General features: G+C 43.0%; 1 protein-coding gene across 3 annotated transcripts in view; it reads right to left on the reverse strand.

Moving 5' to 3' along the window:
* Nucleotides 1-11,803: 11,803 nt before the first annotated feature.
* The window catches only part of ST3GAL5 (ST3 beta-galactoside alpha-2,3-sialyltransferase 5), a 442,038-nt gene continuing 427,260 nt past the window's right edge, over nt 11,804-26,581 (reverse strand). For all 3 annotated transcript variants that reach the window (XM_078678657.1, XM_078678658.1, XM_078678656.1), the window contains 2 exons: nt 17,398-17,556; nt 11,804-14,802 (listed from right to left, as the gene is read on the reverse strand). In XM_078678657.1, the coding sequence (XP_078534783.1) occupies nt 14,536-14,802; nt 17,398-17,556 (426 nt within the window). In that variant the 3' untranslated portion in view covers nt 11,804-14,535. The remainder of the gene's footprint in view (nt 14,803-17,397; nt 17,557-26,581) is intronic.

Below are 26,581 nucleotides of genomic sequence, written 5' to 3' on the forward strand. Positions count from 1 at the left end.
GAAAAAAAGCTCTGATGCTGTCAGCGTCAGAGTTTTTTTTACTCTCATTGTCCGTGTTTCTTTGCAAGGCACCCCTTGCTTGTTCAGCTCCTTCCCCCCACAAATAACGAAAGAAAACTTTTTTATTTTTGCTTATGGGAATTAGACAACGCGTGGTTCTCGTGCATTTACAGAAATCAATTAATCATAGTTTTTGGATTTACCTTTCAGGCAAACAACTTATATTTTCAGCAGGGATGGGCACTGTACGCAACATTTAAAATGTGAAAGATCTTGAGCTCCAGGCTCTGTGTACCTCGGGGTCTCAATTTAAAATAGCTTTTAAAAAAAACACAACTCCTTACACGTTTGTTCAGTTCACTGTGATTTATGAGGCCTACAGGCCAACCATGGATAACCTGTTCACTCAAGCCTCACAACAGAAGAATTCAATTCAATTCAATTGTCAAAGCCCTCCGGGTGGCAATGATTGAATATGGGCTGCCTTGCACGCGCACACTGCTCAACACAGCGGCACAGGCATTTGCACGCAGGTAGACATCCATATACATTGCTAGACCCACACAGGCACAGACATGCACACACTGTGTATGTAATAACTCAAACAAGCTGACAAAGCTGTGGGAATGAAAATAGAAATTCCTAGATGGCGAGTAGTATTTTTCAAACCCTTCCATCCATCACTCAGATTCTATCATCAAACCTCTGTAACGTGGATGAGTACGGAGTACAGCATGACCTAATTCTAGAGTTAAAGGCGATCAAAACCACAGCTGGGGAGACATTCAGGAGATGTTAGGAGTGTCCCTCCCATTAGCCCCACGTTAACATAGCGCCATCAGGGACAAGCAGCAAATTGACTGCATACCTGTTTATTCAGAATTGATGAATTGGATCAGTGGGCACTTGGCCTTTTGTCTTCAGTGTACTTATAAGTGCGGCTGAGATTCAGCTGCACATGGGTGATCTCACACTCTACAATCATACCCTGTGTGTAGTCCAACTGCTTTAAGAGCATATTTGGCACTGGCAAAGTGCCACACCTAACAGATCTATTTATTACACTAAACATTACAAAATATATGCACCTTTTGCTTCTTAGACACTCACAGGGTGATGTGACACACATGTCTTTTAACACCGATACTCTCACACAGCTCTGCTGATGCACCCTATGTGTCATGCGCAACACCGAAAAAGAACCAATGCTAACAATGTAGCCTGTCATCACCCCAGAAGAAACCTCCGCCACCATGAAGTACAGCCACTCAGAGGCCCCACTGGAGCCCGCCCTTAACACACCTACTCCAAAGGTCAGCAACCCATCAGCACCATGCTCATAGCCACTCTGAATGGCACCTCCTCTTCTGCAACCCCAACCTTCTCAGATGCTTGGAAACGAACAACTGTCATCCTATTGCTAAAGAAACCCTCTGTGGAGCCTTTAACACTTGCTGAGTACAGGCCCATCTCCCTGCAACCATTTCTGGCCATGGTCTTAGAAGAATTTATCAATTGACGCCTCACCGAATAGCTCAATGTCCACAAACTCCTCAACAACAAACAATCTGGTTTAGGCCCCACCACAGCACAGAAACTGCCCTCATCACCACCATGGATGACATACACATGACTGGACACAGGAGGCACACCTACCCTCATCCTCTTGGACTTCTCCACAGTGTTTGACACAGTCTCCAACATTTTTGGCTCAGGTCTACAGGGTTTGTTTTTACACCCACAGGTGACACGAGTGTACTTAGTTCAATGCACCAGCGCTGAATGTGAAAAACGGGTTATTGTAGCCCCGCAGAACCCCCACACAGTACATAAATGAGGTGGTGTCAATGCTTTTGGGTTACTAACAAGAAGTAGTGGTAATCTAAATTATAATTCAATAATGAATTACACAATCACTATCTCTAGAAACAGATTATGTATTTCAACATATTTATTTTAAAATAGTAATTGTAGAATGCCGAGAGCTAGTACACATATTGTTAGCATTACTGAAAATAATAAAAAGCAACTAGGCTTTTCAGTAACAGGGAAAAATCATAGCATAACAATTTAAAGCCATTACACTGTAACTTTGCTATGTCTAAGCGCTATGCTAATTGTAACAGATGAATAAATAATGAACCGGAGTTTCAGAGTTGGTGCGCATACCTGGACAACAACGTTTGTTCTCTGAAATAGACTGTCCAGTATTTCAAACACAAGCCAACTGGTGGCCAACACAGCCAGGACTGACACCCACCCCCACCAAGAACCTTGGGATCATCATAGAGAGCAAACTTGACAAGACAGTCCAAGTCAAAGCTCTCCCCGCCTCATGCTGCCATACCGTGAAGTTGCAGAGGAAGATTTTCAAATGGCTCCCTATGAGCACTCGGAAAAACGTCACGCATGCCCTGTTCACAAGCAAGCTGCACTATAGGAATACCCTCTATGTCGGGATTCAACAAAAATCTCACCAGAAGACTGCAGGCCATTCAGAACTCGGCAGCCGGAAACACTCAACCTCCCGTGCTGCACCCACATCATGCTACACCTGAAGGAGCTCCACAGGATCCCCATACACAAACTAGCGCAATTCAAACTCCTCCCTCAACACTTTCAAGGCACTACATAACACTGGCCCACCATACCTCAACAACCACATCTACTTTCACAAATCTTCCAGACACCTATGCTTGTCCGGACTCCAACTAGCACACATACAGAAAACCATATCCAGCTGCAGAGCATTCTCCTATATTGCTCAAAGCATGGAACAACCTGCCACTACACATAAGAACCTCCTCCTCGCTTCTAAAAGTCTGCAAGCTGACGACCTGGCTTTTCAAGTAGTCCTACTAGGCTCTAGGTTTTGATAGGCTCACCCCTACTTAACATTAGGACATCCTCCCGGTAATAGTGCTGATGTCAATCTTCTTTGAATGTTCTTTGGGTAAACTTGGTCGGGTGTTTTCAATTTGGGCATGCAGTGCTTATTCCACTACTTTCATCTAGAATTTAAAGAGTGTATTCAGACTCTTCCCATTTTCCAGCCCCCTTGCCTTCTCTCCCCAGTCATTCCCACACAATCAAGCCACGTGAATAAGGCATTATAGCAGTCTTTGGCGCCTGTAGTGTATGATTATCTAATCAAAATATCTGGAGACCGCTCTCTGGTTGGATTTAGATGCAGTAGGGGGCTTTCTCCGGCAAGCCCAAAGCTGGAAAAAAAATGATCTTCAGAGGAGTCTATATGTCTGTGCATTGTGGATGTCAAGGATGTGATCATGAGTCAAGCACATGAAACAGAAACGGACATTTAAAACACACTAGATTACAGGAGGTGCACGGCATGTGCTGTAAAACATGGGCCGTAAACCCAACAGTTTCTGAAGCCACCTCTTACTCATACTTAGTTTAACCCCACCCATGCATGACGAGCTCAGCTCGTCATGAGTCACGGTTCCCGTGGCTCATGACGAGCTCAGCTCGTCATAACGGTTAGAACGCTCCCACGCGGGGCTAATTCGCCAGCTGTGCGAGCGTTCTACAGAAACGGGTGTGGCCTTGACTAGCTCAGCTCGTCATGAGCACATGACCACCGTGGCTCATGACGAGCTGAGCTTATCACGAGCACAGGGGTGCTGTGCGTGCCCTCCCTCCCTCCAGCACAGTGGGGGAATCAGCCCCACAGGCAAGGGGTTAATCCAGGAAAATTGACATAGATCTCAGAGGTTGGGGCCTTCACTTTTTTACGAATATTTGCGAGGTGTTTTCAATAAGTGAGCACGCTGACAGTCTCACCATTGGTAAATTTACTGAGACCTTCCCCACATGAATAGGACACTTGACACCGCACACCTTTACTCAGTGTGCCATTACCCAGCAGGTTTTAAACTGCAAAATCTTTTACAACGCAGGGCTTTCTACCGCTAACTATTACAATACATACCCTATTACAATGCAATTTACTATTCTAACTCCACAGTGGCATTGTAAGGGGGAATGCGTTGTAATAATTTGCGGTGTAAAGCCCTGCGTTGTAAAATGTTTTGCGGGGTAATGGCACTGCGGAGTAAAGTATGCGGGGTAAAGGCTGTTTCCCTCCCCACATTCCTCAGTGCACTCACATTTTGTGCTAGGTAACCTAATGGATGCATTTTTTTAAGAGTTGGCACTTCTAGTAATGAAGAATTAACTTGAATGAATGTGAAAGGGTTGATGAGAACACCACTGCTAATGCTATGCACCTACAGACCTGTGAAATACAGTTGTCGCAAGCAAGGGTGACAATACTTAGGTGAAGATACTTCGACTAAACCTTTCAACCTCAACTGGTCCTAGTGGAGTTTTGTAACACGAAGCCACTCGATTTTATTAACAACATAATTTAGACAAAGCCAGAAATTTTAGGAATTACTTATTGCAGTACGATTGTGAATAATATTTATACCTTTAATCGTGAGAAACATTAACAAACATTATCAAAAAGGCCATTACTTCTCAGTGTGATTCTTATTTGGTTTGGAAAAATATGATCTACAGCTCACATGCCTCGAACATATGTGTTCACTTGTTGTTATTTATCAATGACACAAAAAGTCCACAAACCGAATTTCTTACAAAACAGGAAGATGCGACCTGATGAAATATGAATCTCTATTTTTGATTACTATTTTAAAACTTCTGCTAAGTGCCAAATAAAATAAATGCAATGAATTCTGTACAATAAATGCAACGAATTCTGTTGTCAATTCACTTACAACCTTGCTTTGGCTCTTGTAAAAATCTCAGCTATCTCCTACACTTGGTGGCAGGCAGTGTAGGACCCAGACTGCAGACCTGGGGTCCAGATGGCGGTGTATCAATGACATGGGCTAACATATAAAGATGTCATCTGCATTATAGACACTCCTAAATCCTTCGTTTTGGTAGCAATGGAAGAATTTCTGGTTCAAGAGAGTCCGGAGGAAGGAGGATGCATCTTCTGAAGAACATCCAGATGCAAACAGCCACTTTGGTCTGCAGCATTTTCCTGTTCAGTAGTGACTGAAGGCCACATTTGATCCTCTGCCTTTTATCATAGTTGCGACTCAAGCTCGCTGACAAGTTGAACAAGCCAGAAAATTACCATTAATACAGGGAGCAGAGACAAAGGATATCATCTCTCTTCAAATGAGATCTAATCAATTAGGTTGCATTCCAATGGTGTTCAACCTTAAAATTGTCAGTCTGATAAAGGGTAGGGTACAAGCCATATGAAGTTTAAAGTCGAGTGCAGATGGGAGTCGGTCACATTAAACCAGAAAGGGTGCTGAAAATTCAATGTTGTCAAAACCCATTCCCAAACCAACTGTACAAGACTGTTAAAGAAGTCAAATCAAACCACACCACACACCGTTTATGACAGTCCTGTTTGTTTACTAGGAAACAAAGAAGATATTTGCCTAAATTAAGAGAGGGCTTCAGTAAAACCCTGCATGAGAACCTTCGCACATACAAAACAGAAAACATGGAAACACAGTTCACCAGAGTAGTACTTTACAGCAAGTATGTAACCGCTCTATTATCGAAATAAAGAGGATACCTGAAACCACGCCCAGATTCTGGAGTTGCATTTATTTACATTTATTTACATATAATACTGATTTTAAACTAAATGTGTACAATTCGAAAATGTGTACAACACATAAGCAATTTCATAACTGCTGTACTAAGTTATTCCTTCATTGAAATGCTAAGTACTGGCATAGAACTACCTTGCAAAAACACTGAAAACAGAAGAGGGAGTGTAGGTTTTTATGTATTTATTGTATTTCTCCATCATGTGTTCATACAGCAAAACACCACGACCTTCAGTCTGTTTGTTCCTGGTGGGAATCCCGGATGACAGCTCTTAAACTATTTCTACCAAACATGCTTTATTCTATATGGGGTTTAGAACATCTGTTAGACTTCCCTGGAGAAAGTTCTGGCGAGTTTCAGTTGCATCTTGGAACCGAGTAGTATCGACTAAGGTTTATTTGTTAAACCCTTCTTGCCTTTTTTCTCCACTGGACACCGTTTAAAATCCACAAAGAAAAAAAAACATGCCCAGAAAGAAAAAAGGTTCCTAGAACAGGTTTTTTGTTAATACTCTGGATAGTAGTTTTAATCCAAATTTCATAAGTGGTGCACGGACCATGGATGTGTTTGAAAATGACAGAGGTTGACCCAAACTCCACAATGCCCTAATGAGGTAACATAATGCTTCACTAGTCAGTTAATTGTTGTTTCTACCCTTAAAGCTGACATTTTAGAAGGGATGAAACTATAACAGATGCAACATCCAGAACTATTATCTTAGTTGAATTCTGCAGGCAATATACATATCAGTGATTTACATGCTGTGCACCCGCCTACAAAGGAGCATTTCTCCATTACAGTGAAGGAGGCCGTAAAGTGAAACAAGTAGCAAGCAAGTTTTATTCTAACCTGCTTCTTGGAGTGCATGAATACCTCTGCAGTAATTTGTAATGTATGCCTGGAACGCCATGCTTCAGCTAGTATAAATAGCGGGTAACGGGCTACTAAAAACGACAACACTAAATATAGGTTTTCTAAATGGAAACCTAAGAATTGGCTCAAAAGAGTGACAGTTTTCAAGTCCCATGTATGATAATCATCCTTCTGAAACCATCTAAAAAGCCCCAATAATGTGTTTTTGAAACAATCCACCACCTCCTAAACCTTAGCATATGCTCTCAACACAGACTAGTGTTCATTACTTGAAGCATGGACAAATGTATTAGCAATCTTTAAACTGCACTGTTAAATGGCTGACATTGACTTTTAAAGGGTTTCTCACATCTTTAAGGACAATATAACAAATCTTTTCGCTGAACAGCAACTCCAAGTTGTGCATATTTCAAACTTGTCAAGGGCACCGAGTCTTCTAGGTAATTGCAAAAAAGTTGGGTCTTAATTATATGCGGGGACTCAGCACTCGTAAGGATACTAGTAGTAAATCACTCGATGACAGGAGGTGCACAACACCAAGAGTTCTAAACGTACGTTTCTGGAGACACCTCTTACTCCTACTTAGTTTAAGCCAAGAAAATTGACAAAGATGTCAGAGTTGGGGGCCTTCACAATTCAGGTGAGATTAGGCTCAGTCTGAAGTCTTTGCGAGGTGTTCTCAAAAAATTATCAGCGCCAGCAGTTTCACCATTGGTAAGTTTCCTGAGACCTTCGTCACTTTCCTCAGTGCACTCACATTTTTGTCTACACAACCTAGAGGTGGCGCTACTAGTAATGAAGAATTACCTTGCACGAGTGTGGAAGGGATGATGAGAACACCAACGCTATGCTTTGTGAATAGCAAACAATCATAAACTTACACAAAAGGGTAAATTTACCTACGTGAATCAGTCTGTAAGTTACCAGGAGGTAGGCTGGTAAGGTGATTACCTTCACATACGGCTAACTGAAGGGCAATAAGTTAAGTCACAGTAGATTGTGATGTTCAAAGAAACTGCAATATGTTGGAACTGACAACTCCATTAAGTGGGAGATTCACGTTCATCTGTGCATTGTTGCACTGGTGTAAACGCTCAAGCAAATGTGGAGTACAATATCAATACAGCAGTGCCCATGGACTGCTGCTGTGGAAGCGTAGTTTAGGCGTTTATCTTTTCCAATGCAGTAAACAGATCTCGCTCTGGTATAGCACTTACATGGAAAATGTACAGTATCTACGTGTGATGTAACTCAGATTCCTAGATTACATCTGTCTAGGTCTTTTGCTCGATCTTTTCGATCTTCCTGGATGAACTGTGTTATATGAAAAGCGAGTGCCTCCTTGTCAGCAGTCAGGACAATGTCATTGTGATTTGCATCTAAAAGCAGTCAGAGAGAAGTACTCTGCCATGAGGTGTAGACAGTGGAGGTAGTCTTGTGTATCATTCATTTTTCCAACACTGTCAATCGCGTCATATATTGAGATACATCTGTTGTGAAGTTCATCACAGGAATCGGACATGACAGAGGCCTGCCCGGGCATATATTCTTTATTGCTCACCACTGCAGACTTCCTACCCTTCTCAGTGACAAATACTAAAACTTATGAGTCCTTTAAAGTAAGCATGCACTAGTCAGTAAGTCATTCTACAAGCAATCTTATTCAGTAATGCAAGTGATACCAATGGAACGTACAATGCCGCCCTGCCCAATGACATCATTGATACAACTTTCAGAAACATCTTTTAAAGCAGTACATGATTTTGAACATACCACCAATCTTCATTGTGATAAAGGCTAAAAACCCTAATGTTGGCACCAAATGTTCCTGTTTTGAGGGTGGTTGGCTTGATTTCTTTGCGTTCACCATTAATCATAATTCGGACCGGATCAGCACTTCCTTTATCACGTTGCGCAAGTTGCATTTTCTATCACTCGCCAATCGTCCAGGGATGGGTAAATATGAATAGCTTTTGTGAGAATGCAGCAAGTGTGCACAACTGCAGACATGAATTTTGTAAAAACACTTGTTTCAGGGTTTATTTCAAACAAAATAGGTGTTAATTGGTAAGGTTAGTCACCTGTTATGTAGGTATATATATTGGGCTTTTGGAGTACAGGAATAGGAGGATTCAGATCTCAGAGGTGAATGGTTGTCCAAGTCGACTTGCATAAATAACCACGTCATCTTGTTAGGTGGTCCTCCTAAACAATATAGCCTGAATATAATTGTAAATGTAATATCTGGTAATGAGTACTTTTTGGAAGTGGTATTAGGATGTACATTTAGCATACTATGTTCTGTCTTTATCCTCCTCAATAGGTTCACTTTTGAGAAGCGGCAGTGTTTGATTCTTGCTCGATAGCCCACAGCACCTCCTGTTTGCAGTTATGTTTTCTCAAACATGCAGGGATTTCATCAGGAATCCTTTCAAACATAGGAGGAAATCTGGCTATGCTTTCAGAAGTCCTACATTGCCAGTTGACAATCTGCAGTAAGAACAGCATGAAGTAGAGCTTTTAATTGGGCATTGGTTACAGTATTGAGTTCCTCTGCGATTCCTGGTTTCTGATGCTCCTCAGGTTGATACTAAATGTCTTTCAGGCCATTCTGCATCCATATAGAAGTGCTGCTGAATTTTACACTTCTCAATATTTCTGCTCCCAACTTCAGCTTCTTCTCAACAGTGGTTAATAATTTAATTACTTTGTTTATAGATTGGATTGTACCTCACGCCCCCAATGAACCTCTAGTAGCCAGATAAGTAATACAGATAATTTTGGTAGTGTTTTAAGTACCCTTGTAACCCACAGGATAAACAGAAAAAATTTAAGGGGGTGCCAGCAGTTAAAAATCATTTTTGTTATGTTGATTATTGTTACGTTAACCAATTAAATCCACGTAACCATGTGGCTGTAGTACACTCTTCTATATTAATTTAGATATGCTTTGGTTCATCTAGAATTCATTGGTACATATATGGATCGACGGTAGCAAAACGCTTATGGGTAATTTCTGATCAGCATTCATCCAAATAGTTTTTAAGTAGTGTTTTTGTTCTTGTACATTCAGCCATCTGATCTCTCATCCATGAAGCACCACGAATGTTCTTAATAAAGAATGCACAAGAACCCTAAACGATGACTATTTGGACGAATGCTCATGTACATCGAGTAAAGCTGCGGCCCATAAGAGGGCCTCCTCAAAGTTCAAGTAGCTTTTGTAATCTACTAGTTAAGGTCGTTTTTGAAAGTGGGAATCAGCCTCAGGTCAACATGTTGTTTTAGCAACAAAGTTACAGTCATTTCAACTTGGGTCTGAGGGCATGCCTTTAAGATGAGCTCCCTCTCCCCCCTTCGACTGTGTTCAATTGTATTCTTTAGGTATCCTAGAATGCTTGGAATCTCTGACCCTAAATGACACTTTTGGAGTCTGTGCAGACTGATCATGGACCACATCTCAGCAGTCATGCTTGGGTCTATCCTTATCAGGCTCGGCTGTATTAAGAAACAGTCAATTGTCTATTACAACCCAACAACACGGCCTATTACACACTATTTTTTCTCAAGGTTTACAGATTTTTAGGGATGAAAAATGCACAGTCCTGATAACAAATATCTTCTTACCCCATAGAAAACCAGGGCTGCTAACTTTGTGAGTCAATACACAGGTACATAGAACAACATTTGAAGAAAATAAGTTGGAAACTTAGAAAACGGACACAAAGTTGAAAAATGTAGACGCAATTCTCACAAAACCTAAACCACTGCAGCCCAAGCCCAACATTTCCCGATTACTAAACTCTCTCCAGTCTCAAAATGGCAGGTGCTGATAAGGCCCCTAATTATTACCAGTGGCTGAAATTAATTCAAGCATTCAATCTATCACTTTTCTGTAATCTGCAGTATGAAACCAAGTGCGATGAGTATGCCCAGACGGTGGTCCAATGCTCACTGTACCACTAGAACCAATCTACACTCTACTGCCAATTCATTGAAAGATTGATACCTGTCTGGGCTGCTTGGGTTTCGGTATGGAGGAAACCTAGCCTGGCAGTTCAGGTAGGAATGTTCCTATTAAAGAAGTACCAAGCCTGAATTGCATACAGCTGGCTCATGCATAAGGTGGAATGTTGGGCAAAGAAAAATGGTCTGGGATGCGAACTCAAGTAATTACCAGTGGCTCAGGTAAATTCCAGCAATACACTGATCACTTTTCTATATTTTTTTCCTAAAGCTCCATGTACTTTCAAATCCAATCTAAGGAAGTCTTCTTCAGTGTAGGAAGCTGTGGCTTCAAGTCTGTGCCACAGTAATTTTGAGACCTGCCTAAAGTGTCCCTCATATTTGAGTTTGGAGGGAAACATAATGCCTTTGAAAGCCCAACAATTAATGTACTCAAAAAGAGTGGCCCGCAACATGGCTGGATTTTCCCCATTCCCGGTGTTCGAGACCAATAGGAGTTAGAAAGATATAAGGAGTTACAGGAGGAGTTGGTCAATTCAAGTCCTATTCCCCAACTGATTACTCATTTTTCCCCACACTTTGACACAGCAGCAGCCAAAATATTTGTGACCGAGTGAAAAACGTACAATTCCAATGGGTTTGTTAACTGCTGTTACCAGACCCATTAGAATCAAGAGGCCACTCTTAATAAGGGCCCAAATGGTGGGATATGCACAGCAAGGTAACCTAAAAAAAGATTCACTCTGCAAAACCAATGACCGAAATGAATCTAGAAGGAACCTTTTGTAATTGGAAGGCTCACGGCAGTATTATTTTTACACATAGTTTTCTCTCTTTTTGCTCATACAGAAAACATATATGGAAACATTTTAAAATATTTATCTAAAATTCAATCATTCTTTACGTAATCTCACAACTGAAAGTATTGAGGTCCCTGTTGAGCTACGGTAATGGGGTATTTGACACACAGATATGTCAGTTAGGAAAAGTCCTTAGACAGGATACCACATAATAATAATAATAATAATCCACATTTGTATAGCGCACAATCACCCGTTAGGGTCTCTAGGCGCTGGGGGCCGTCGGGAAGATTAAGCAAGCTATTGCCCAGAGTCGCATGGTGCTGGGCTAACCTGCCACCGAAGCAGGGGATCGAACCCTGATCCCCAGATTCCAGCGTCAGTCGCCCTGGCCGCGGCGCCACACATAGCATAATGTACAAGCGCAAAAGCTCGTCAGTCATTGTGGGGATTGATGTGACTCAATACAGCAAATTGTAATGTTCCTCTAGATACTTTCTGACCACATTTTATGACAAAATAAGAGGCTAGCACGGGGATTTATACTTGCGGTTGGGGATGTGCTTTATTTTTACTTCCACTGTAAACGGAATACCGTGGATTAAAAAGGCAGATGGTACACAGCAGCAACCCACAAACCACTGCAGGATTACAGGCTCAAACATTATGTCAGTTACAGAACAGTTCGCAATGGGATTGGTGGGGAATCACTGAATAGGCAGTCTTCAGAAGGATCTAAACATGGAAACCAACACTGATTGGCTGATGACATCCAATCAAAATTAACAAAACAGTCTGAAACACCAGGCTATTTCAGCCGTTCACATTGGTGTTCATCAGTAAACGTCTTGGTAGAGATGTTTTGATTGCCTGATGGCAGCTAACACCCAAAAACCCATGCCTCGCCAGACTTTTTCAGTTTAGGGAGATACAGCAACTTAAGACCTAACTTTCCGGTGTTTGGGGAAAAAATATATATATTTTTCTTTGTAGTCCGCCTCCGATGCAGATTCCCCATTTTTCCCCTCGCAAACTATTCCACTGGTGAAAATAGGACAGAAGTTGCTAACCCTGAATTTGGTCCTATTTAGGGTTACAGGCAAGAATATTACTCCAAATTCAATGTAATCAGAGGTTTGATTTTCCAAGACTAAAAACTTCATGTGTGTTTAGGATTAACACATTTTTATGCAGATTTATAACACAATGGCCAATGCAAATGGAATACACTAACAGAACATGATTTAAAGCACCCTGAAACTCAGAGTGGGGTGTATGCACTTGTGATTTTCTCTCAATATGAAATACACATAAAATACAATCCTACAACTTGCTTCGTATAGTATCACAGTGTATGTTCATTCTCCTTTTTACAATAATTACACATATGTAGTAGTCTCGTAGTTAGACATTGGAACACAGTATGGTCCCGTAGTTGGACAGAGAACACACTCGTTTTCTTTCATCTTGCCGGACTAAATACAATACAATCTGGCAGACATGGCACATTGAGGAAATAAGAAACAATATCTGCTGAAGCATGCAGCAGGAAAGATTCATTCACCATGAGATTCCACAGACCACACACACCTTCATCAGCTTTTTACTGAAAAGTTTTACTGCTGAACCCAAAGCACAAGCAGAACATTTCACTGTCGAACGCCTGCTTCTAGGATTCTGGGCTTCTAGGCAAAAACTCATGAATGTAAGTCGGCCGCTTACGAAAGAATCCGCAGGGAGCTACACTTTGAAATCTTACCTAGTTAGACAACTAGCAGGGTTGGACCGGGGCAGAAAATAGGCCAGGGCACCAAATTAAAGTGGCCCCAATTAGTGAATTATATTGCTAAAAAGTGGCTATGTTTTCAAAGTTCTGAACGTGTAAAGACACTCCAGAAGAGGTTTGCAAGGTATGGAAGACTGCATGGATTTTTAATATCAAGGAAATCAAGGGTAAAAACCGGTCGAGTAGACCATAAAAGAGGCCCACAAACAGCTAAAACAATATCCCACACACTGACCTGTCCGACCAGCCCAACTGGCACTACCCGACTGCCCTACAGGCCCAGTCTGACCCTGCCAACTAGTGTTGGGAATGAGTATTAAACTATAGTGCACACTTCCAATAGGCAGGCTGTGCTCCCTGCCGGGTACTTGTAAGTAGCCGAATAGGCTCCTGGTCCATTTATTAGGTCTTTTGGAGACTCGGGGCCCTTGTATTCTTAGCCTTCAGCTGTGCTCTTAGCCGGTGACTGCAGATGGGTTGCATCGGAAGGTTACTTTGCTATCCACTCACTGTGTCCTTTTCCTCCCAGATAGTCCAAGAGGCGGAAGTCCTGCTTCCCCTCAGACCCACACTAAATTTGGAGGGCGATTCAAATATTTGGGATTTTGTAAAAGTAACCCATCAGAGGCTGCTGCCCTAAAGGGGCAACAGGCTACAATGAACTGGGTCCACTGAGACTCACGGACTACTGGCGGGAAGTATTAATGAAGGACTCTGGATTTACAGGCAGGGTGCTGGGGACACTGCAGGGTCACTGCCAGAACATACCTGTTGCATGGATCATCTGTGTGCAGTGGGAAGGCACACAGCCATCTGAAGACACTGCCTAGAGGCAGCAGGCAGAGGGGGTTGGTCTCAGTGGGGGCGGGTGGGGGGCGTGGGGGCTATCTCGTAGCCAACCCCACAAAATCGTGCCAGAGGGTTCCGAGATGTGTACATAATCATGGAGAATGCTTGCGTTGCCTGAACAGATCAATGCATCTCAAAACCACTCAGAGGTCCGATCTTTTAAAACACGTTCATTACAAAGTGGAAAACACAATCAAATAAAAGAAAGAGGTTGCACAGTACACAAATGCAGATATACTGGTCGCATCTTGTCCTTTAAAATCCAGGTCTTTTTGTCTACGTCATCAGCATAAAATGCAAATGCACCATGTCCCCCTTATTGGCGCTATTTCAAGGCAGAGGGTCTGTAATCCTGAGCACCAACCAAAATATGTGCTGTCCGGGGGCGTGTTGAGTGCAATGAAATGTTGCAATCTTTGTAAAATCATTAGGTTTCCGTCCGTGAATTAATATTTAACATATTTACAGAAACAAGACTCAAATAAATTAAAAACAATCTGTTACGATCAATGATAGCAATAAACCTAAACAACAGCTGCTTTCAATGTCTGTCTTCATCCGAACACTGATAAGGCAATCAGAAACGCCTGTCTGGGACAGGATAACACAGAACCGAGGGTGGATTGTCGACTCCATTCACAGCCTTGCATCACTGCAGAACTCGCAGTGGACTCCCCCGGTGATGTCCTTCACGACCCCCTCTTTAACCAGTTTTTGTAAAAGTTTGGTTTCTTGCGTGACGTCATGCATGTTGAACCCGCTCATCTCGGCCATGCAGAGGTCATCGTAGTAGTGCAATGGTGCTCCAGGCTGGCTGAGGTCGTAGCCGAATCCTGCCAAGCTCACTTCATCGCAGAGATGGGTGGCCAAGACCACAGCTGTGCATCCCAACGTGGGCACATTCTGAAACAGAGAGCAAGATAAAAGGCAGGTCAAACAGAGGCAGATACACCCCCTTGCCTTCAATTCAAAACAGCCTTTTAGAGAAGCATTTTTTGAGGGCAGCAAAGGGCTAGCAGGCCAAAATATCTTCCCAGACTATTTTCGTGCTAGCACCAAGCCCTTTCAGGGTTTAAAGGTTCAAATATGTTAAATGGATCAATAAATTAAAGATAACTGACAGGATAGCAGACATCAACTCAGCAGGATCGCAGACATCAACTCAGCAGGTTTGCAGACATCAACTCAGCAGGATAGCAGACAACTAAACAGGATTGCAGACATCAACTCAGCAGGATTGCAGACATCAACTCAGCAGGTTTGCAGACATCAACTCCGCAGGATAGCAGACATCAACTCAGCAGGATAGCAGACATCAACTCAGCAGGATAGCAGACATCAACTCAGCAGGATAGCAGACAACTAAACAGGATAGCAGACATCAACTCAGCAGGATCGCAGACATCAACTCAGCAGGATCGCAGACATCAACTCAGCAGGATCGCAGACATCAACTCAGCAGGATCGCAGACATCAACTCAGCAGGATCGCAGACATCAACTCAGCAGGATCGCAGACATCAACTCAGAAGGATAGCAGACATCAACTCAGAAGGATAGCAGACATCAACTCAGAAGGATAGCAGACATCAACTCAGAAGGATAGCAGACATCAACTCAGAAGGATAGCAGACATCAACTCAGAAGGATAGCAGACATCAACTCAGAAGGATAGCAGACATCAACTCAGAAGGATAGCAGACATCAACTCAGAAGGATAGCAGACATCAACTCAGAAGGATTGCAGACATCAACTCAGAAGGATTGCAGACATCAACTCAGAAGGATTGCAGACATCAACTCAGAAGGATTGCAGACATCAACTCAGAAGGATTGCAGACATCAACTCAGAAGGATTGCAGACATCAACTCAGAAGGATTGCAGACATCAACTCAGAAGGATTGCAGACATCAACTCAGCAGGATTGCAGACATCAACTCAGCAGGATTGCAGACATCAACTCAGCAGGATTGCAGACATCAACTCAGCAGGATAGCAGACATCAACTCAGCAGGATAGCAGACATCAACTCAGCAGGATTGCAGACATCAACTCAGCAGGATTGCAGACATCAACTCAGCAGGATTGCAGACATCAACTCAGCAGGATTGCAGACATCAACTCAGCAGGATTGCAGACATCAACTCAGCAGGATTGCAGACATCAACTCAGCAGGATTGCAGACATCAACTCAGCAGAATTGCAGACATCAACTCAGCAGGATCGCAGACATCAACTCAGCAGGATCGCAGACATCAACTCAGCAGGATAGCAGACATCAACTCAGCAGGATAGCAGACATCAACTCAGCAGGATAGCAGGCATCACCTCAGCAGGTGGGTCATTTCTGGGACGGGGTTTGCAAAGTCCATCTTTATATTTAGACCAACTTGTAAGTCTGTAGCTTAGTTGCCACTGCTTATGACTGACACTGCTTCTAAGGAGAAGTCAGATGTGTTCCTGTACATATAAGTTTTGGATTCAAAGGCCTTTTGAAGGCTCTCTTTCCCAAACAGAGACCCAAGGTGGTGGTGATGATGATCCAAGCATATACTAACAAGGTCTCCTTTATATCAAAAAGTAGGGGCACCCACTCCCCTCAGCTCCAGAGAAGTGGGCACTTCCACAAGGTCTGTTCCCCTAGTCTCCCATATTGCAGGCATCGACAACACACAACTGGACAACCCAAGAAAGCTTTGCATTAAGACAGTTATAGGAGCACTTTCCGGTCCTGGAACAGGTGGATAGGGGGAGAGTGTACACATCAAGGACAATATTAATAATTCTGTAATGCCTTACATGAACACGACAGGGAGGTCTGCTTCAGTGCAGCAGATAGTTGATATAGGCCCGAATTAGTCTGCAATCTTTGTGCCTATTTCCCTTATTCAATGTCTGCCAACCTGTTCTGCATTTAAGCTTTCCTTTTTCATTAAGTCTTATTCCAATTGGAATTGTATAGGCCTGAGTTATTTCCACCCCTGATGCTCTCTGGTCCCTCTGATTCAAGCCACCGTAGCCTTCCTATCACTTCTCTCTCTCAGTCTAGGCCAACGGTAGCACCGTCGTGGGACCACTCTCCAGACCGCTTCCGTCACAAGCTGGTGTCTGCATCCCCCTTGGACAATTTCCATATCTTGGCTTATGCACTTAGAAGTTGCCAAAACACTAGGTTTGTCTGAAGTACTCCGTGTACAGGATTTACTTTGTAAAGAATAGACCACCGCTTATATTTTTTGACTATAATAGAACACTGGAGACCTTCTACACATTTAAGAATTTCATGTCAATCCAGCTGATATTTAAGAAACATCTAGATTTCTACAATACACATTTGATTGTGCAGGAACACTCATTATACCTCACGTTATTATTCCACAATAAAATGTACCTAATCAATAAGGCCGTAGTAAATTATTTTTTACGTTAGTGCACATCTTGTGCAACCGCTACAGATATTAAGGAATTAACTAAAATATAAATCAAAAGCAATCATACCTTATCCCAGCCCCACCACTTATCGCGAGGTGGCCGGAACTGAAGTAGATCAATGGCGGTCTCTTTGAGGATGAGTGGATTAAGAATTCGAAACTGCTTCGACTGCACTGGGATGTTCTCAGCTACCTGCCTCCAGAAGAACATCCGGTTCCACATCGACTAATGTTGGAGAAAACAAGAGGCATGAGTGCTTTGTTTTTTTCATAACCTTTCCACATACATTTTCCATACAATAAATCCGTTCTATACTAGACTATAATAAACTCTTAACATAAAAAAATATGTGAATGTTGAATAGAGCAACAAGCCGGGCACATCACATGCGGAAATTCTCATTTTGGGTGGATAAAGCTTTACATTTCCACTGCAAAAGTTAGGAAAATTCACCATTCAAAGATGTCAGACTTTAAGGAAAGGCATGACCGCCTCCAGCAGGAGATGAGTTCATCCAACCAATGTATTACTAAAGAAAAGTAGGTCATATGGCTGAAGTAAATTGTTTGGTGGCGGAGACAACATTAACTCAGAGTGGAGACAATTTTTCCACTATTACCCAGTGGCGGGTGGGCATCTAAAAAAAAAATGACACCTCAAGCAAAAAACAAAAGAAAATGTACTTCTACAGACACTAGGGGGCTTGGAAATGGTAAACACCAGCTCATATTTATTGGGGCAAAGCACAATATATCGACAATAACACCTAGCGAACATTATCAGGGTAAGCATAGAGAAGGAGTGTGGCTGGAAATATGCAATTTCTATAGAGTAAACTTATAGCTGCTCCATTTGAGGTCTGGATTGACAGCGCAGCCCCCTTATCCAAATTCAATTCAATCAAAAATATCAATAAAGGAATGTTGTATATCCCAACTCAAAACACAAATCATCGTCTCGAATTTCCCTTTCAATTTGTGAAGCAAAGCACCAATTATGAAATGAATTACCTACCTGTAACTCCAATTCTGGGTGGATCAGGATGTGAAAGTATGCATCTTTCAGATCCAACACTGACATGAAGTCGCCTTCCCTTACCCTTTTGGAGGTGTAAGGCCTGAGGGGTTGAAGCCTGGTTCCTCCTGGAAGACCAGCCTGCACCTTTCTGGGATTCAAATAAGTCCTGAAGTTGTGAACTTGGAAGAGTGTGTGGCCCCGCGGCCAGGGCGACTAACGCTGGAATCTGGGGACCACGGTTCGATCCCCGGCTCCGGCGGCACGTTAGCCCAGCACCATGTGACTCTGGGCAATAGCTCGCTTAATCTTCCCGACGGCCCCCAGCGCCTAGAGACCCTTACGGGTGATTGTGCGCTTTACAAATGTGGACTTTAGCTTTAACTTGGTGAGTATATGCCCATATTTGTATGCATAAACATTTTTTTCCGCTTTGGATCGAGCACTTAGGCATTTTCTCAAAGAATGACTGCTCGGTGACGTCAGATTTTAGTGTTGATGCAGAATTCAGTTTTAGTTTCATTGCCAGTGGTGGGGGAGCATTTGCACCGATTTCGGATTGGATGGGTGAGAAATAAAAAAAACTTTTTGGGGGTGCCGTGATCCTGCAGGAGACAGCGTGCCCTCTGAATCCCCAAAGGGGAAAAAAGAAAAATGTGGGTTGGGGGTCTGCGGGGGGGGGTTGGATGTAGGTCCTGGCTCTGCAGTCAGGTCATGGATCCAAACCCAGCCATGGGTGGCGGGGGTTCGGGTGCAGGCCCTGTGGGCAATCCTCCCTTTCCCAGAGTGCGGCAGGGGATACTTGCAAACCTATCATAATAAAATGTTGCTTTACATTTAAAGAAAAACATGGAAATTCACTGAAACCCCCCCCCCCCAAACGTTAAAGTGGAGCTATATGTAAAAACGTCACTAAGATTTCAAGTTCCATATTAAAAAAAAAAAAAAAAAGTAGGAATTTTTGGGAAAACAAAAGTTAAAGTGAAGTTATTTGAGTCTTTTAATAATAAGCAAACTACGGTGTAAAAAAAAAAAAAAAACCTAAAGTTCACCAGTTAGTTATATGCAACTGACATAAGTATAACCTGCACAGCTATGACACACTGCTTATGACTGCACACATTACATCACTGATGACGTCTGAAATATACGGTGGTGCAAGTTATACTCATGTCGTCAATTACGACTTTGTTGCTTTAAAACAGTAGGTGTGTTATGATTATATAACCTACATATTACTCCACTTTAAACTCTGTTTTTAAGCGAATATACAGCCAAACACTCAAAATGTATAAACTCTTATTGTTAAAGATGAACCCAAGCAAGCTGGAACAAATGCAGAGGCTCATTGTTATGTTATCATTATTTATAAAGCGCAACAATTACCCGAAGGTGTCCTGGTGCTAAACCACTAATACTCTGAGATCAGGCCAGGCTATCTGGGATTAGTGAGTAAAAAGCCAAGTTTTAAGGCCTCTCCGAAAGGTAAGTAGGTCCGTGGCATTTCTCAAAAAGGGGGGGAAGCTCATTCCAGGCTTTGGCTGCACATAAAATAAACTTTTCCCTCGCCATGTGGATTTTTTAATAGATGGCATAGTCACCAGCTTGGTTCCTCCAGGGTGCAGGGTTCTACCCGGTGTATACCATTGTATTTTCTGTTTTAGAAAATCAGGTCCTCATGTGTAGTGCCTTAAACCCCGTACTCAGAGTTTTAAAACATACTCAATGCTTGACTGACAGCCAGTGAAGTTTCTTTAATTCCTTAGAAATAGATGCGTATTTGGGCGTGCCTGTAATCAGGCTGCGTTCTGTAGCATCTGCAATTTATTTGCAAAGCTTTCCTGAATAATTAGATACAGGCTATTGCAGTAGTCCAGTCTGGACAGAACGAGGGCTGTGACTACTGCTCGCTGGCAAGATATAGGCAGAAAGGGCAGTATTTTCTTCATCATTTTGATTAAAAAATGGATGTAAGAAGCCACAGCATTGATTTGGTCCCCAAAATTGAGTTTCTCGTCGATAATGACTCCTAAGTTCTTCACTTTCCTTATAGGAACAGGAGGTGATCCCATATCTTTAGACCAACAACTAGGGGTCCAGAAGTTAGGGCTCATAACCGAACAGGATGACCTCAGTCTTCTCAGAATTCAATTTTAGGCAATTCTGTGACATCCAGTTTCCAATTGCTGCCATGCAGTCACGGAACATGTCTTCAATTCCTAATGTCTGACCAGGCCGCAATGCAACCACCATTTGCGTATCGTCAGCGTATGAAGTCAAGCAGAAGCCAAATGATCTGATCAGGGTAGCTAGTGAAATAACATACATTAAAAAGAGTGGGACTAAGGGAGGACCCCTGGGGTACTCCACACAGCAGTGAGAAGGGTTTGGAATTAAAATTACCCAATGCCACCGTCTGAGATCTGTTTCACAGGAAAGATCAACGAAGGTCATTGGCTTTACCGTGGATGCCACAGTCAGCCAAACGATCCATCAGAACATCATTATGAACCGTGTCGAAGGCTGCGGACAGGTTCAACAAAATCAGGGCAGCTTTGCCTCCCCTGTCCACAGCCTCCCTAATCTCCTCCATAGATTTTATCAGTGCGGATTTAGTACTATGCCCTTTTCTGAGCCCAAACTGATTCGGGTCCAGAGCGTTTGTCCCAATTAAAAAAGTACTGAGATGTAAATTCATATTTTTCTCAACCAATTTTGCTGGTAACGGAAGGCGAGATATGGGTCGGAAGTTGTTTGGCTCCTTTGGGTCCAGGTTGGGCTTTTTCAGTAGTGGCAGTATCGAGGTCGATTTCAAGGGGCTAGGGAAGAGTCCGAATTCAAACATTGTATTAAACAATGGAGTGAGGACTAAAGCCGCAGCCACATGTGCCTGTTTAATTATTGAGACTGGGCAGGGATCATAGGGGGAACCTGATCGGGCGTAGAGAAGCAGCTTTTCACTGTCTGTTGTGGACAGATCCTTGAATTTATTAAAAATCATTAGGGAATCAGTAATTGGTTGCCTTCCCTCTGACCGCATCCTGCCTTCCTCAGAATTTGAGCGACTGAAGTTTAAGATAGCTTCTACAAAAGGAACTTAGCAATGTTGTCGCAAAGTTTCGGACTTGCTTCGACTTTTGTCATGGTGGGTGAGGCCAGACTTGAGACCGTTTTAAAAAGCTCTTTCGTAGAGTTGTTTGCCAAATTAATTTGTTTAGTGTAGAAGTTTTTTATTTTATTTCAAAGAAGAGTTGTTTATAGATAAGATAGATAGACTTTGTCTATATTTCTGTTTCTCCTCTTCCAAATAATTTTTTCTCCAGATTTGCTCAAGAAGCTTACAGGAAAGTTTTTGTATCTTCAGGTCTTCTGATTACCAGGGGGCTGTGGGGTTTGTTCTTCTCGGGCATATCATTCTAGCTGGGGCTAGCATTATGCAGGATGACTCTACCCAAGCTGTGTAATGAGTGACTGCTTCTTCAGGTTTGAAGGTACCTGACCGATAGAGGCCATAAGTACTGCCTGTAAGTCTGTGCTTTTAATAGTGTTCCTGGATCTTAGGAACTTTCTCTATCCCCGGGTCTAGCCCGTGCTAGAGTTCTGCGGAGTCCGAGAACCATTGGCCGTCGCCCAGTGGAGCGGTCTTATGCAGCTTTAGAGGAGTCTGGCTTTGGTTCACTCCTCAGCCGTCACCTACCCAGCGGGACATCGGACATTGTTTTTCAGTAACCGCTGTTTTGATGTTTTAACTTCCTTATGTAAAGCGCTCTTTTAACCCCGGGTCTAGCCAGCGCTAGCGTTCAGCGGAGTCCGAGAACCATTGGCCGTTGCCCAGTGGAGCTGTCTTATGCAGCTACAGAGGAGTCTGGCTTTGGTTCATCCCTCAGCCGTCACCTACCCAGCCGGACATTGTTGTTTTTAACGGTTCTTCACGATTTTGTCTGTCTGTTGTTTTGCTCTGACTGCTTTGTCTCCCCTGAAATAATTTACCCGCTTCTGGTTTACCCATCAGCATTCCTTCCCCTGTTTACCTTACCCCTTTTCCTTCCATTCCTCATAAAACGTTTTTGTCTTGGATATACTGCACCCTAATAACCTTTTGTTATTGTGCAATCTCATGTTCTTCTCTTATGCCTATACTTGTCACTGTAACTGATGTAATTATTGTAACTGTAACTAATGTTATTTTTGTAACCTGTAACTCACTGATCCTCATGTAAAGCGCTCTGATACCTCTGGGTCTAGCCAGCGCTACATAAAACTTGTATCAAATCAAATCAAACTCCCATATGATCCGTCCAGGTCAGAGGCAATATGCCCGTAAACTGTAGATCTGCATGATTGGAGAAAATACCATGTAGAGTGTGTCCTGCCAAGTGCGTAGGGCTCGTCACCTGTTGGTCAGGTCAGCACTCCTCATCAGGTCTGTGAGGGCTACTGTGTCAGAGTCCTCCAATACTTCTAGATGGTAATTGAAATCCCCTAGGATAGTGAAAGTGTCTGAACCCATCCCCTCTTCCAGCAGATTCCCAATGGACCCAATGCGTCTGGGTCCTGGAGGTCTATATACCAGCATGCCCTTAAACGTGTGGTGATTTGTTAATTGGAAGCTGAAGGCGAGTGCCTCACAGGCCAAGTTAGAGGATATATGAAAGGTAGGTTTAATTGAAGCATGGTATATTATAGCCAGGCCCCCCCTTTTTTTTAGAGGCCTACTGAGGAGGGGACAAAGGTAGCCTGGTGGGATGGCGTTTACCATCTCAGGACCAGAGCGGTCATCTGTCCAAGTTTCTGATATAAAAGCAATTTGAATATTCTTCTCTTCTATGAGCGAGGCACATGCAACACTGTGCTTCACCAATGACCTGGCATTCAATAGAAGACATTTAAACACTGTGATATTATCGGTAGCCTTTGTTTTCACAACTGCAGGGTTAGTAGGTTTAATTGGCAAGTAGGTGAGCCTAGGGAGTGTGGTGTTACAATTGGGGCATGTGACCAAGCAAGCCCTACAACTTGAGTCAAACACAAGACACAAAACAGCCTAGTCTCTTACCAACTGGTCTCAGTTTCATGAGTTGGGAACTCGTATGTCACCGGAAGTCCGAATCTTCTGTATTACAACGGGCAGGGGTGCTGAGCGCGGATGGGCGCAGACGGGCTTGACTCAGGGGCGCCATCATCCCAAGTCATAGTCTGTGTAAACTGGTCTGCTGACCTAGATTACCCCCAAGATGGCATCGGGACTCCACATGAATCTCTGGAGAGGCCAGATTTGTCCGCCCGCCAAGAGTTACCCCCTCAGTTTCCGCGTTCTCCTGGCAACTATCAGCGAGAGTGGAGGCAGGTCAGTAACATTAAGACAGTGATTAAAAACTAGTGAATAGTTTTAAAAAACGCCGCAGCGCCAAACAAGCTCAGTGCACAATGAAGGTTAGCAGCAAGAGTAGCAGTTAAAAGAATTCAAGAAAAAGTAAAAAGAATTCAGCAGCAAAGTAAAAAGACTCCCGGCTCATTGCTGTGATTCTAAAAGGTGCATCACATGTGAGTACCTTTTACACACATCAGTAACTAGTTCTGTTACGTTAAGGGCCTATGGAATAAGACCGCATCCTACATGCCGCTCAACATGCATTATTTATGTGATTCAGTGCCAACACCAAAGCTGTAAAAAAACAATATGCAGGCCAAACAGTAAATTAACTCTATAGACCATTTAGGAACCACAAATCGCCAAAAATTAATAAGAAACTTGACTAGCCGGTAGCCAATCATTTTAACATTGCAGACCATTTGGTATCAGATTCGACATTTTTTCCTTGTCTTAAATGAAGGACCACTGGACTCCAGAGAAAACATCTGGATGTACGGTTTAAAATCACTGCATCCAGATGGTCTGAACATCAATCACAATACCATCTGATTACTGCATATCTCAAGAGATCTCGGGACTTTATGGATTGAAAATCCAGCAGTGTCAGCTGTGCAGCATCTGATCAAACAACCTTGTACTACACCTGAGGAACATGTAAGCTGAAACGTTGTAGTGGAAATATATTTTTGTTCTTTGGTAAGTCCAACTGTTTGAGTCACTTCTTAATTGGATATTTAATTTTTTTTGTGACTCGTTGTATCAAGATTTTTGTCCAGGCTGGCTATTTTTTGGTTGATATTGAGAATATGTATATATAAAGGGCTGCACCCTCGTCCGATTCCGATACTGTGGCTATATCCTGTGAGACACCCAATAGTTTTTGCATTGGAACTAAAAGACTAGGGAGAAAGAGGCCCTCCTATACATTTAATCTGTTCTTTAGCAGCGAATGTGTGGGAGCTTAACATTCATGGCTATTTGTGAGTATATATGTGGAAAAATCCTGAAACATTTCAGCCTGGAACTCCAGTAGCTGCTCCTTCTTGTGATCCACAGTCACAGTCTCCTTCATTTGAATGGTTGCACAAGTAGGACGTTGGCTCTGGGGCAGATGCCATCTCCACATTCATTTCCTCCTAGCAGGTAGAGGGGCGTCCACCCACAGTGACCTGGCTTAGCCACCACATTTCCACAGGATAGCAAAAGCCACTCAATACTCATACCAGACCACCCCAGTCACTCAGTTTGTTTATAGGGAAGGGTGGCATAGAGGCTCACACAGGTCCTGATGACATCCTCAGCCTAGCACTACCCAGATATCGGGATCACAAGCCTGTCGGCGAATAAAGCACGGCCCTCTTCAGAACACCCAGGCTCTACACAGCTCCATGTGGGGGTAGTTTACAGTACATCCTTATCTGCTTATAGGCTTTGCACGAAAAACCATAAATCCTACTAACTCCATTTGCTAGGGTGCATTATTAGCATTACTAGTTCACAGTGGTCATAGATTCGACAAGTGAAGTCAAATCCTTATGTGGCTATCTTGTCCACACAAGTCCAATTGGTGGCACGTGATATACGTGACACGAAGGAGTTGCACAGCGATATGCACACACGTGAACAATATTCACAAATACTCTATAGTTTTGCCAAGTTCATCCAGTTTATTCCAATATTTCATCAGTCTTTTAAACCATCACGTCAAAGGCGAAAAGTTTTCTATGTTTCATGCGTCTTAGTGCTCTGAGATTGCCCATTCGGGGCTATTCACAGGCAAGTGCAAAAACTTCATGATAACCAAACGAGCAATATACCCAATGCATTTCGTTCCTCGTGACCTTCTTCGGGGGTATCTGTTATGTTAAAAATATGTATCAGTATACTTATTCAAACTAACAGTTCATATATAGAATAATTTTACAACGAAACAGGTTTCCTCTTCTACCTTTATCCCACTTGAAGTGAAATCAAAAACAAAAACAAAAGTATTGTGCTAAACTACCGGATGCAAAATAGTTTCACATCTGTGCACCGTGACCCCTTTATCCCCCAAAGAATGCTAATAAAAATGTGTTCTGCTAAAGGTTTGAGAGCACAATGTTAACTGCCCCATCCTTCAATTCTAAGCTCCCAGCTGAAAATTCCCCAGTTCTCATGGTGCATGCCTCAATGCACCCTCCTCGTAAACATCATGCTAGAAACCCTTATAGAATTGAAAACGAATGCGTGCCATGTCAACAATACCTCAACTCCCAAACAAATATCCTGCATTTTCCCAGGCCGTAACCGCAACACCCTTAAATGAACAAACAAATCCCTTGCATACCTGCTTTAACATCCTGGTCTCAAAAACACATAACCTCCTTGTCTCCCTCCAGCAAGCGTTCTAAATGTGTGCGTTCCTACATAACTGCTTTTAACCCTTGGCTGCGGGGCACATTCCCCCGCTGTGCTGGGGGGCGGGGTGGGCGCGTACAGCGCTCCGGTGCTCATGACGAGGTCAGCTCGTCATGAGCTACGGCGCTCCGGTGCTCATGACGAGCTGAGCTAGTCATGGTCACACCCGTTCTCATGGAACGTTCAGCACAGCAGGGGAATCAGCCCAGCGTGCGAGCGTTCCACGGGACGGGCGCGGTCATGACGAGCTCAGCTCGTCATGAGCACTGGAGCGCCGTAGCTCATGACGAGGAGCACCCAAGGGGTTAACCTAACTCACGCACCTGTGTTACGAGTGCCCCGCCCTTATTCTTAAAGTGCACCCTACCTCTAAAAACCTACGCAAAAGAATAATACATCACCAACATAATTCCGTCACCCCTCACTTTTTTAAATAAAATTAACTACGCTAATGAAACATAA

Source organism: Lissotriton helveticus, chromosome 2_2 (assembly GCF_964261635.1).
Source record: "Lissotriton helveticus chromosome 2_2, aLisHel1.1, whole genome shotgun sequence".
NCBI lineage: Eukaryota > Metazoa > Chordata > Amphibia > Caudata > Salamandridae > Lissotriton > Lissotriton helveticus.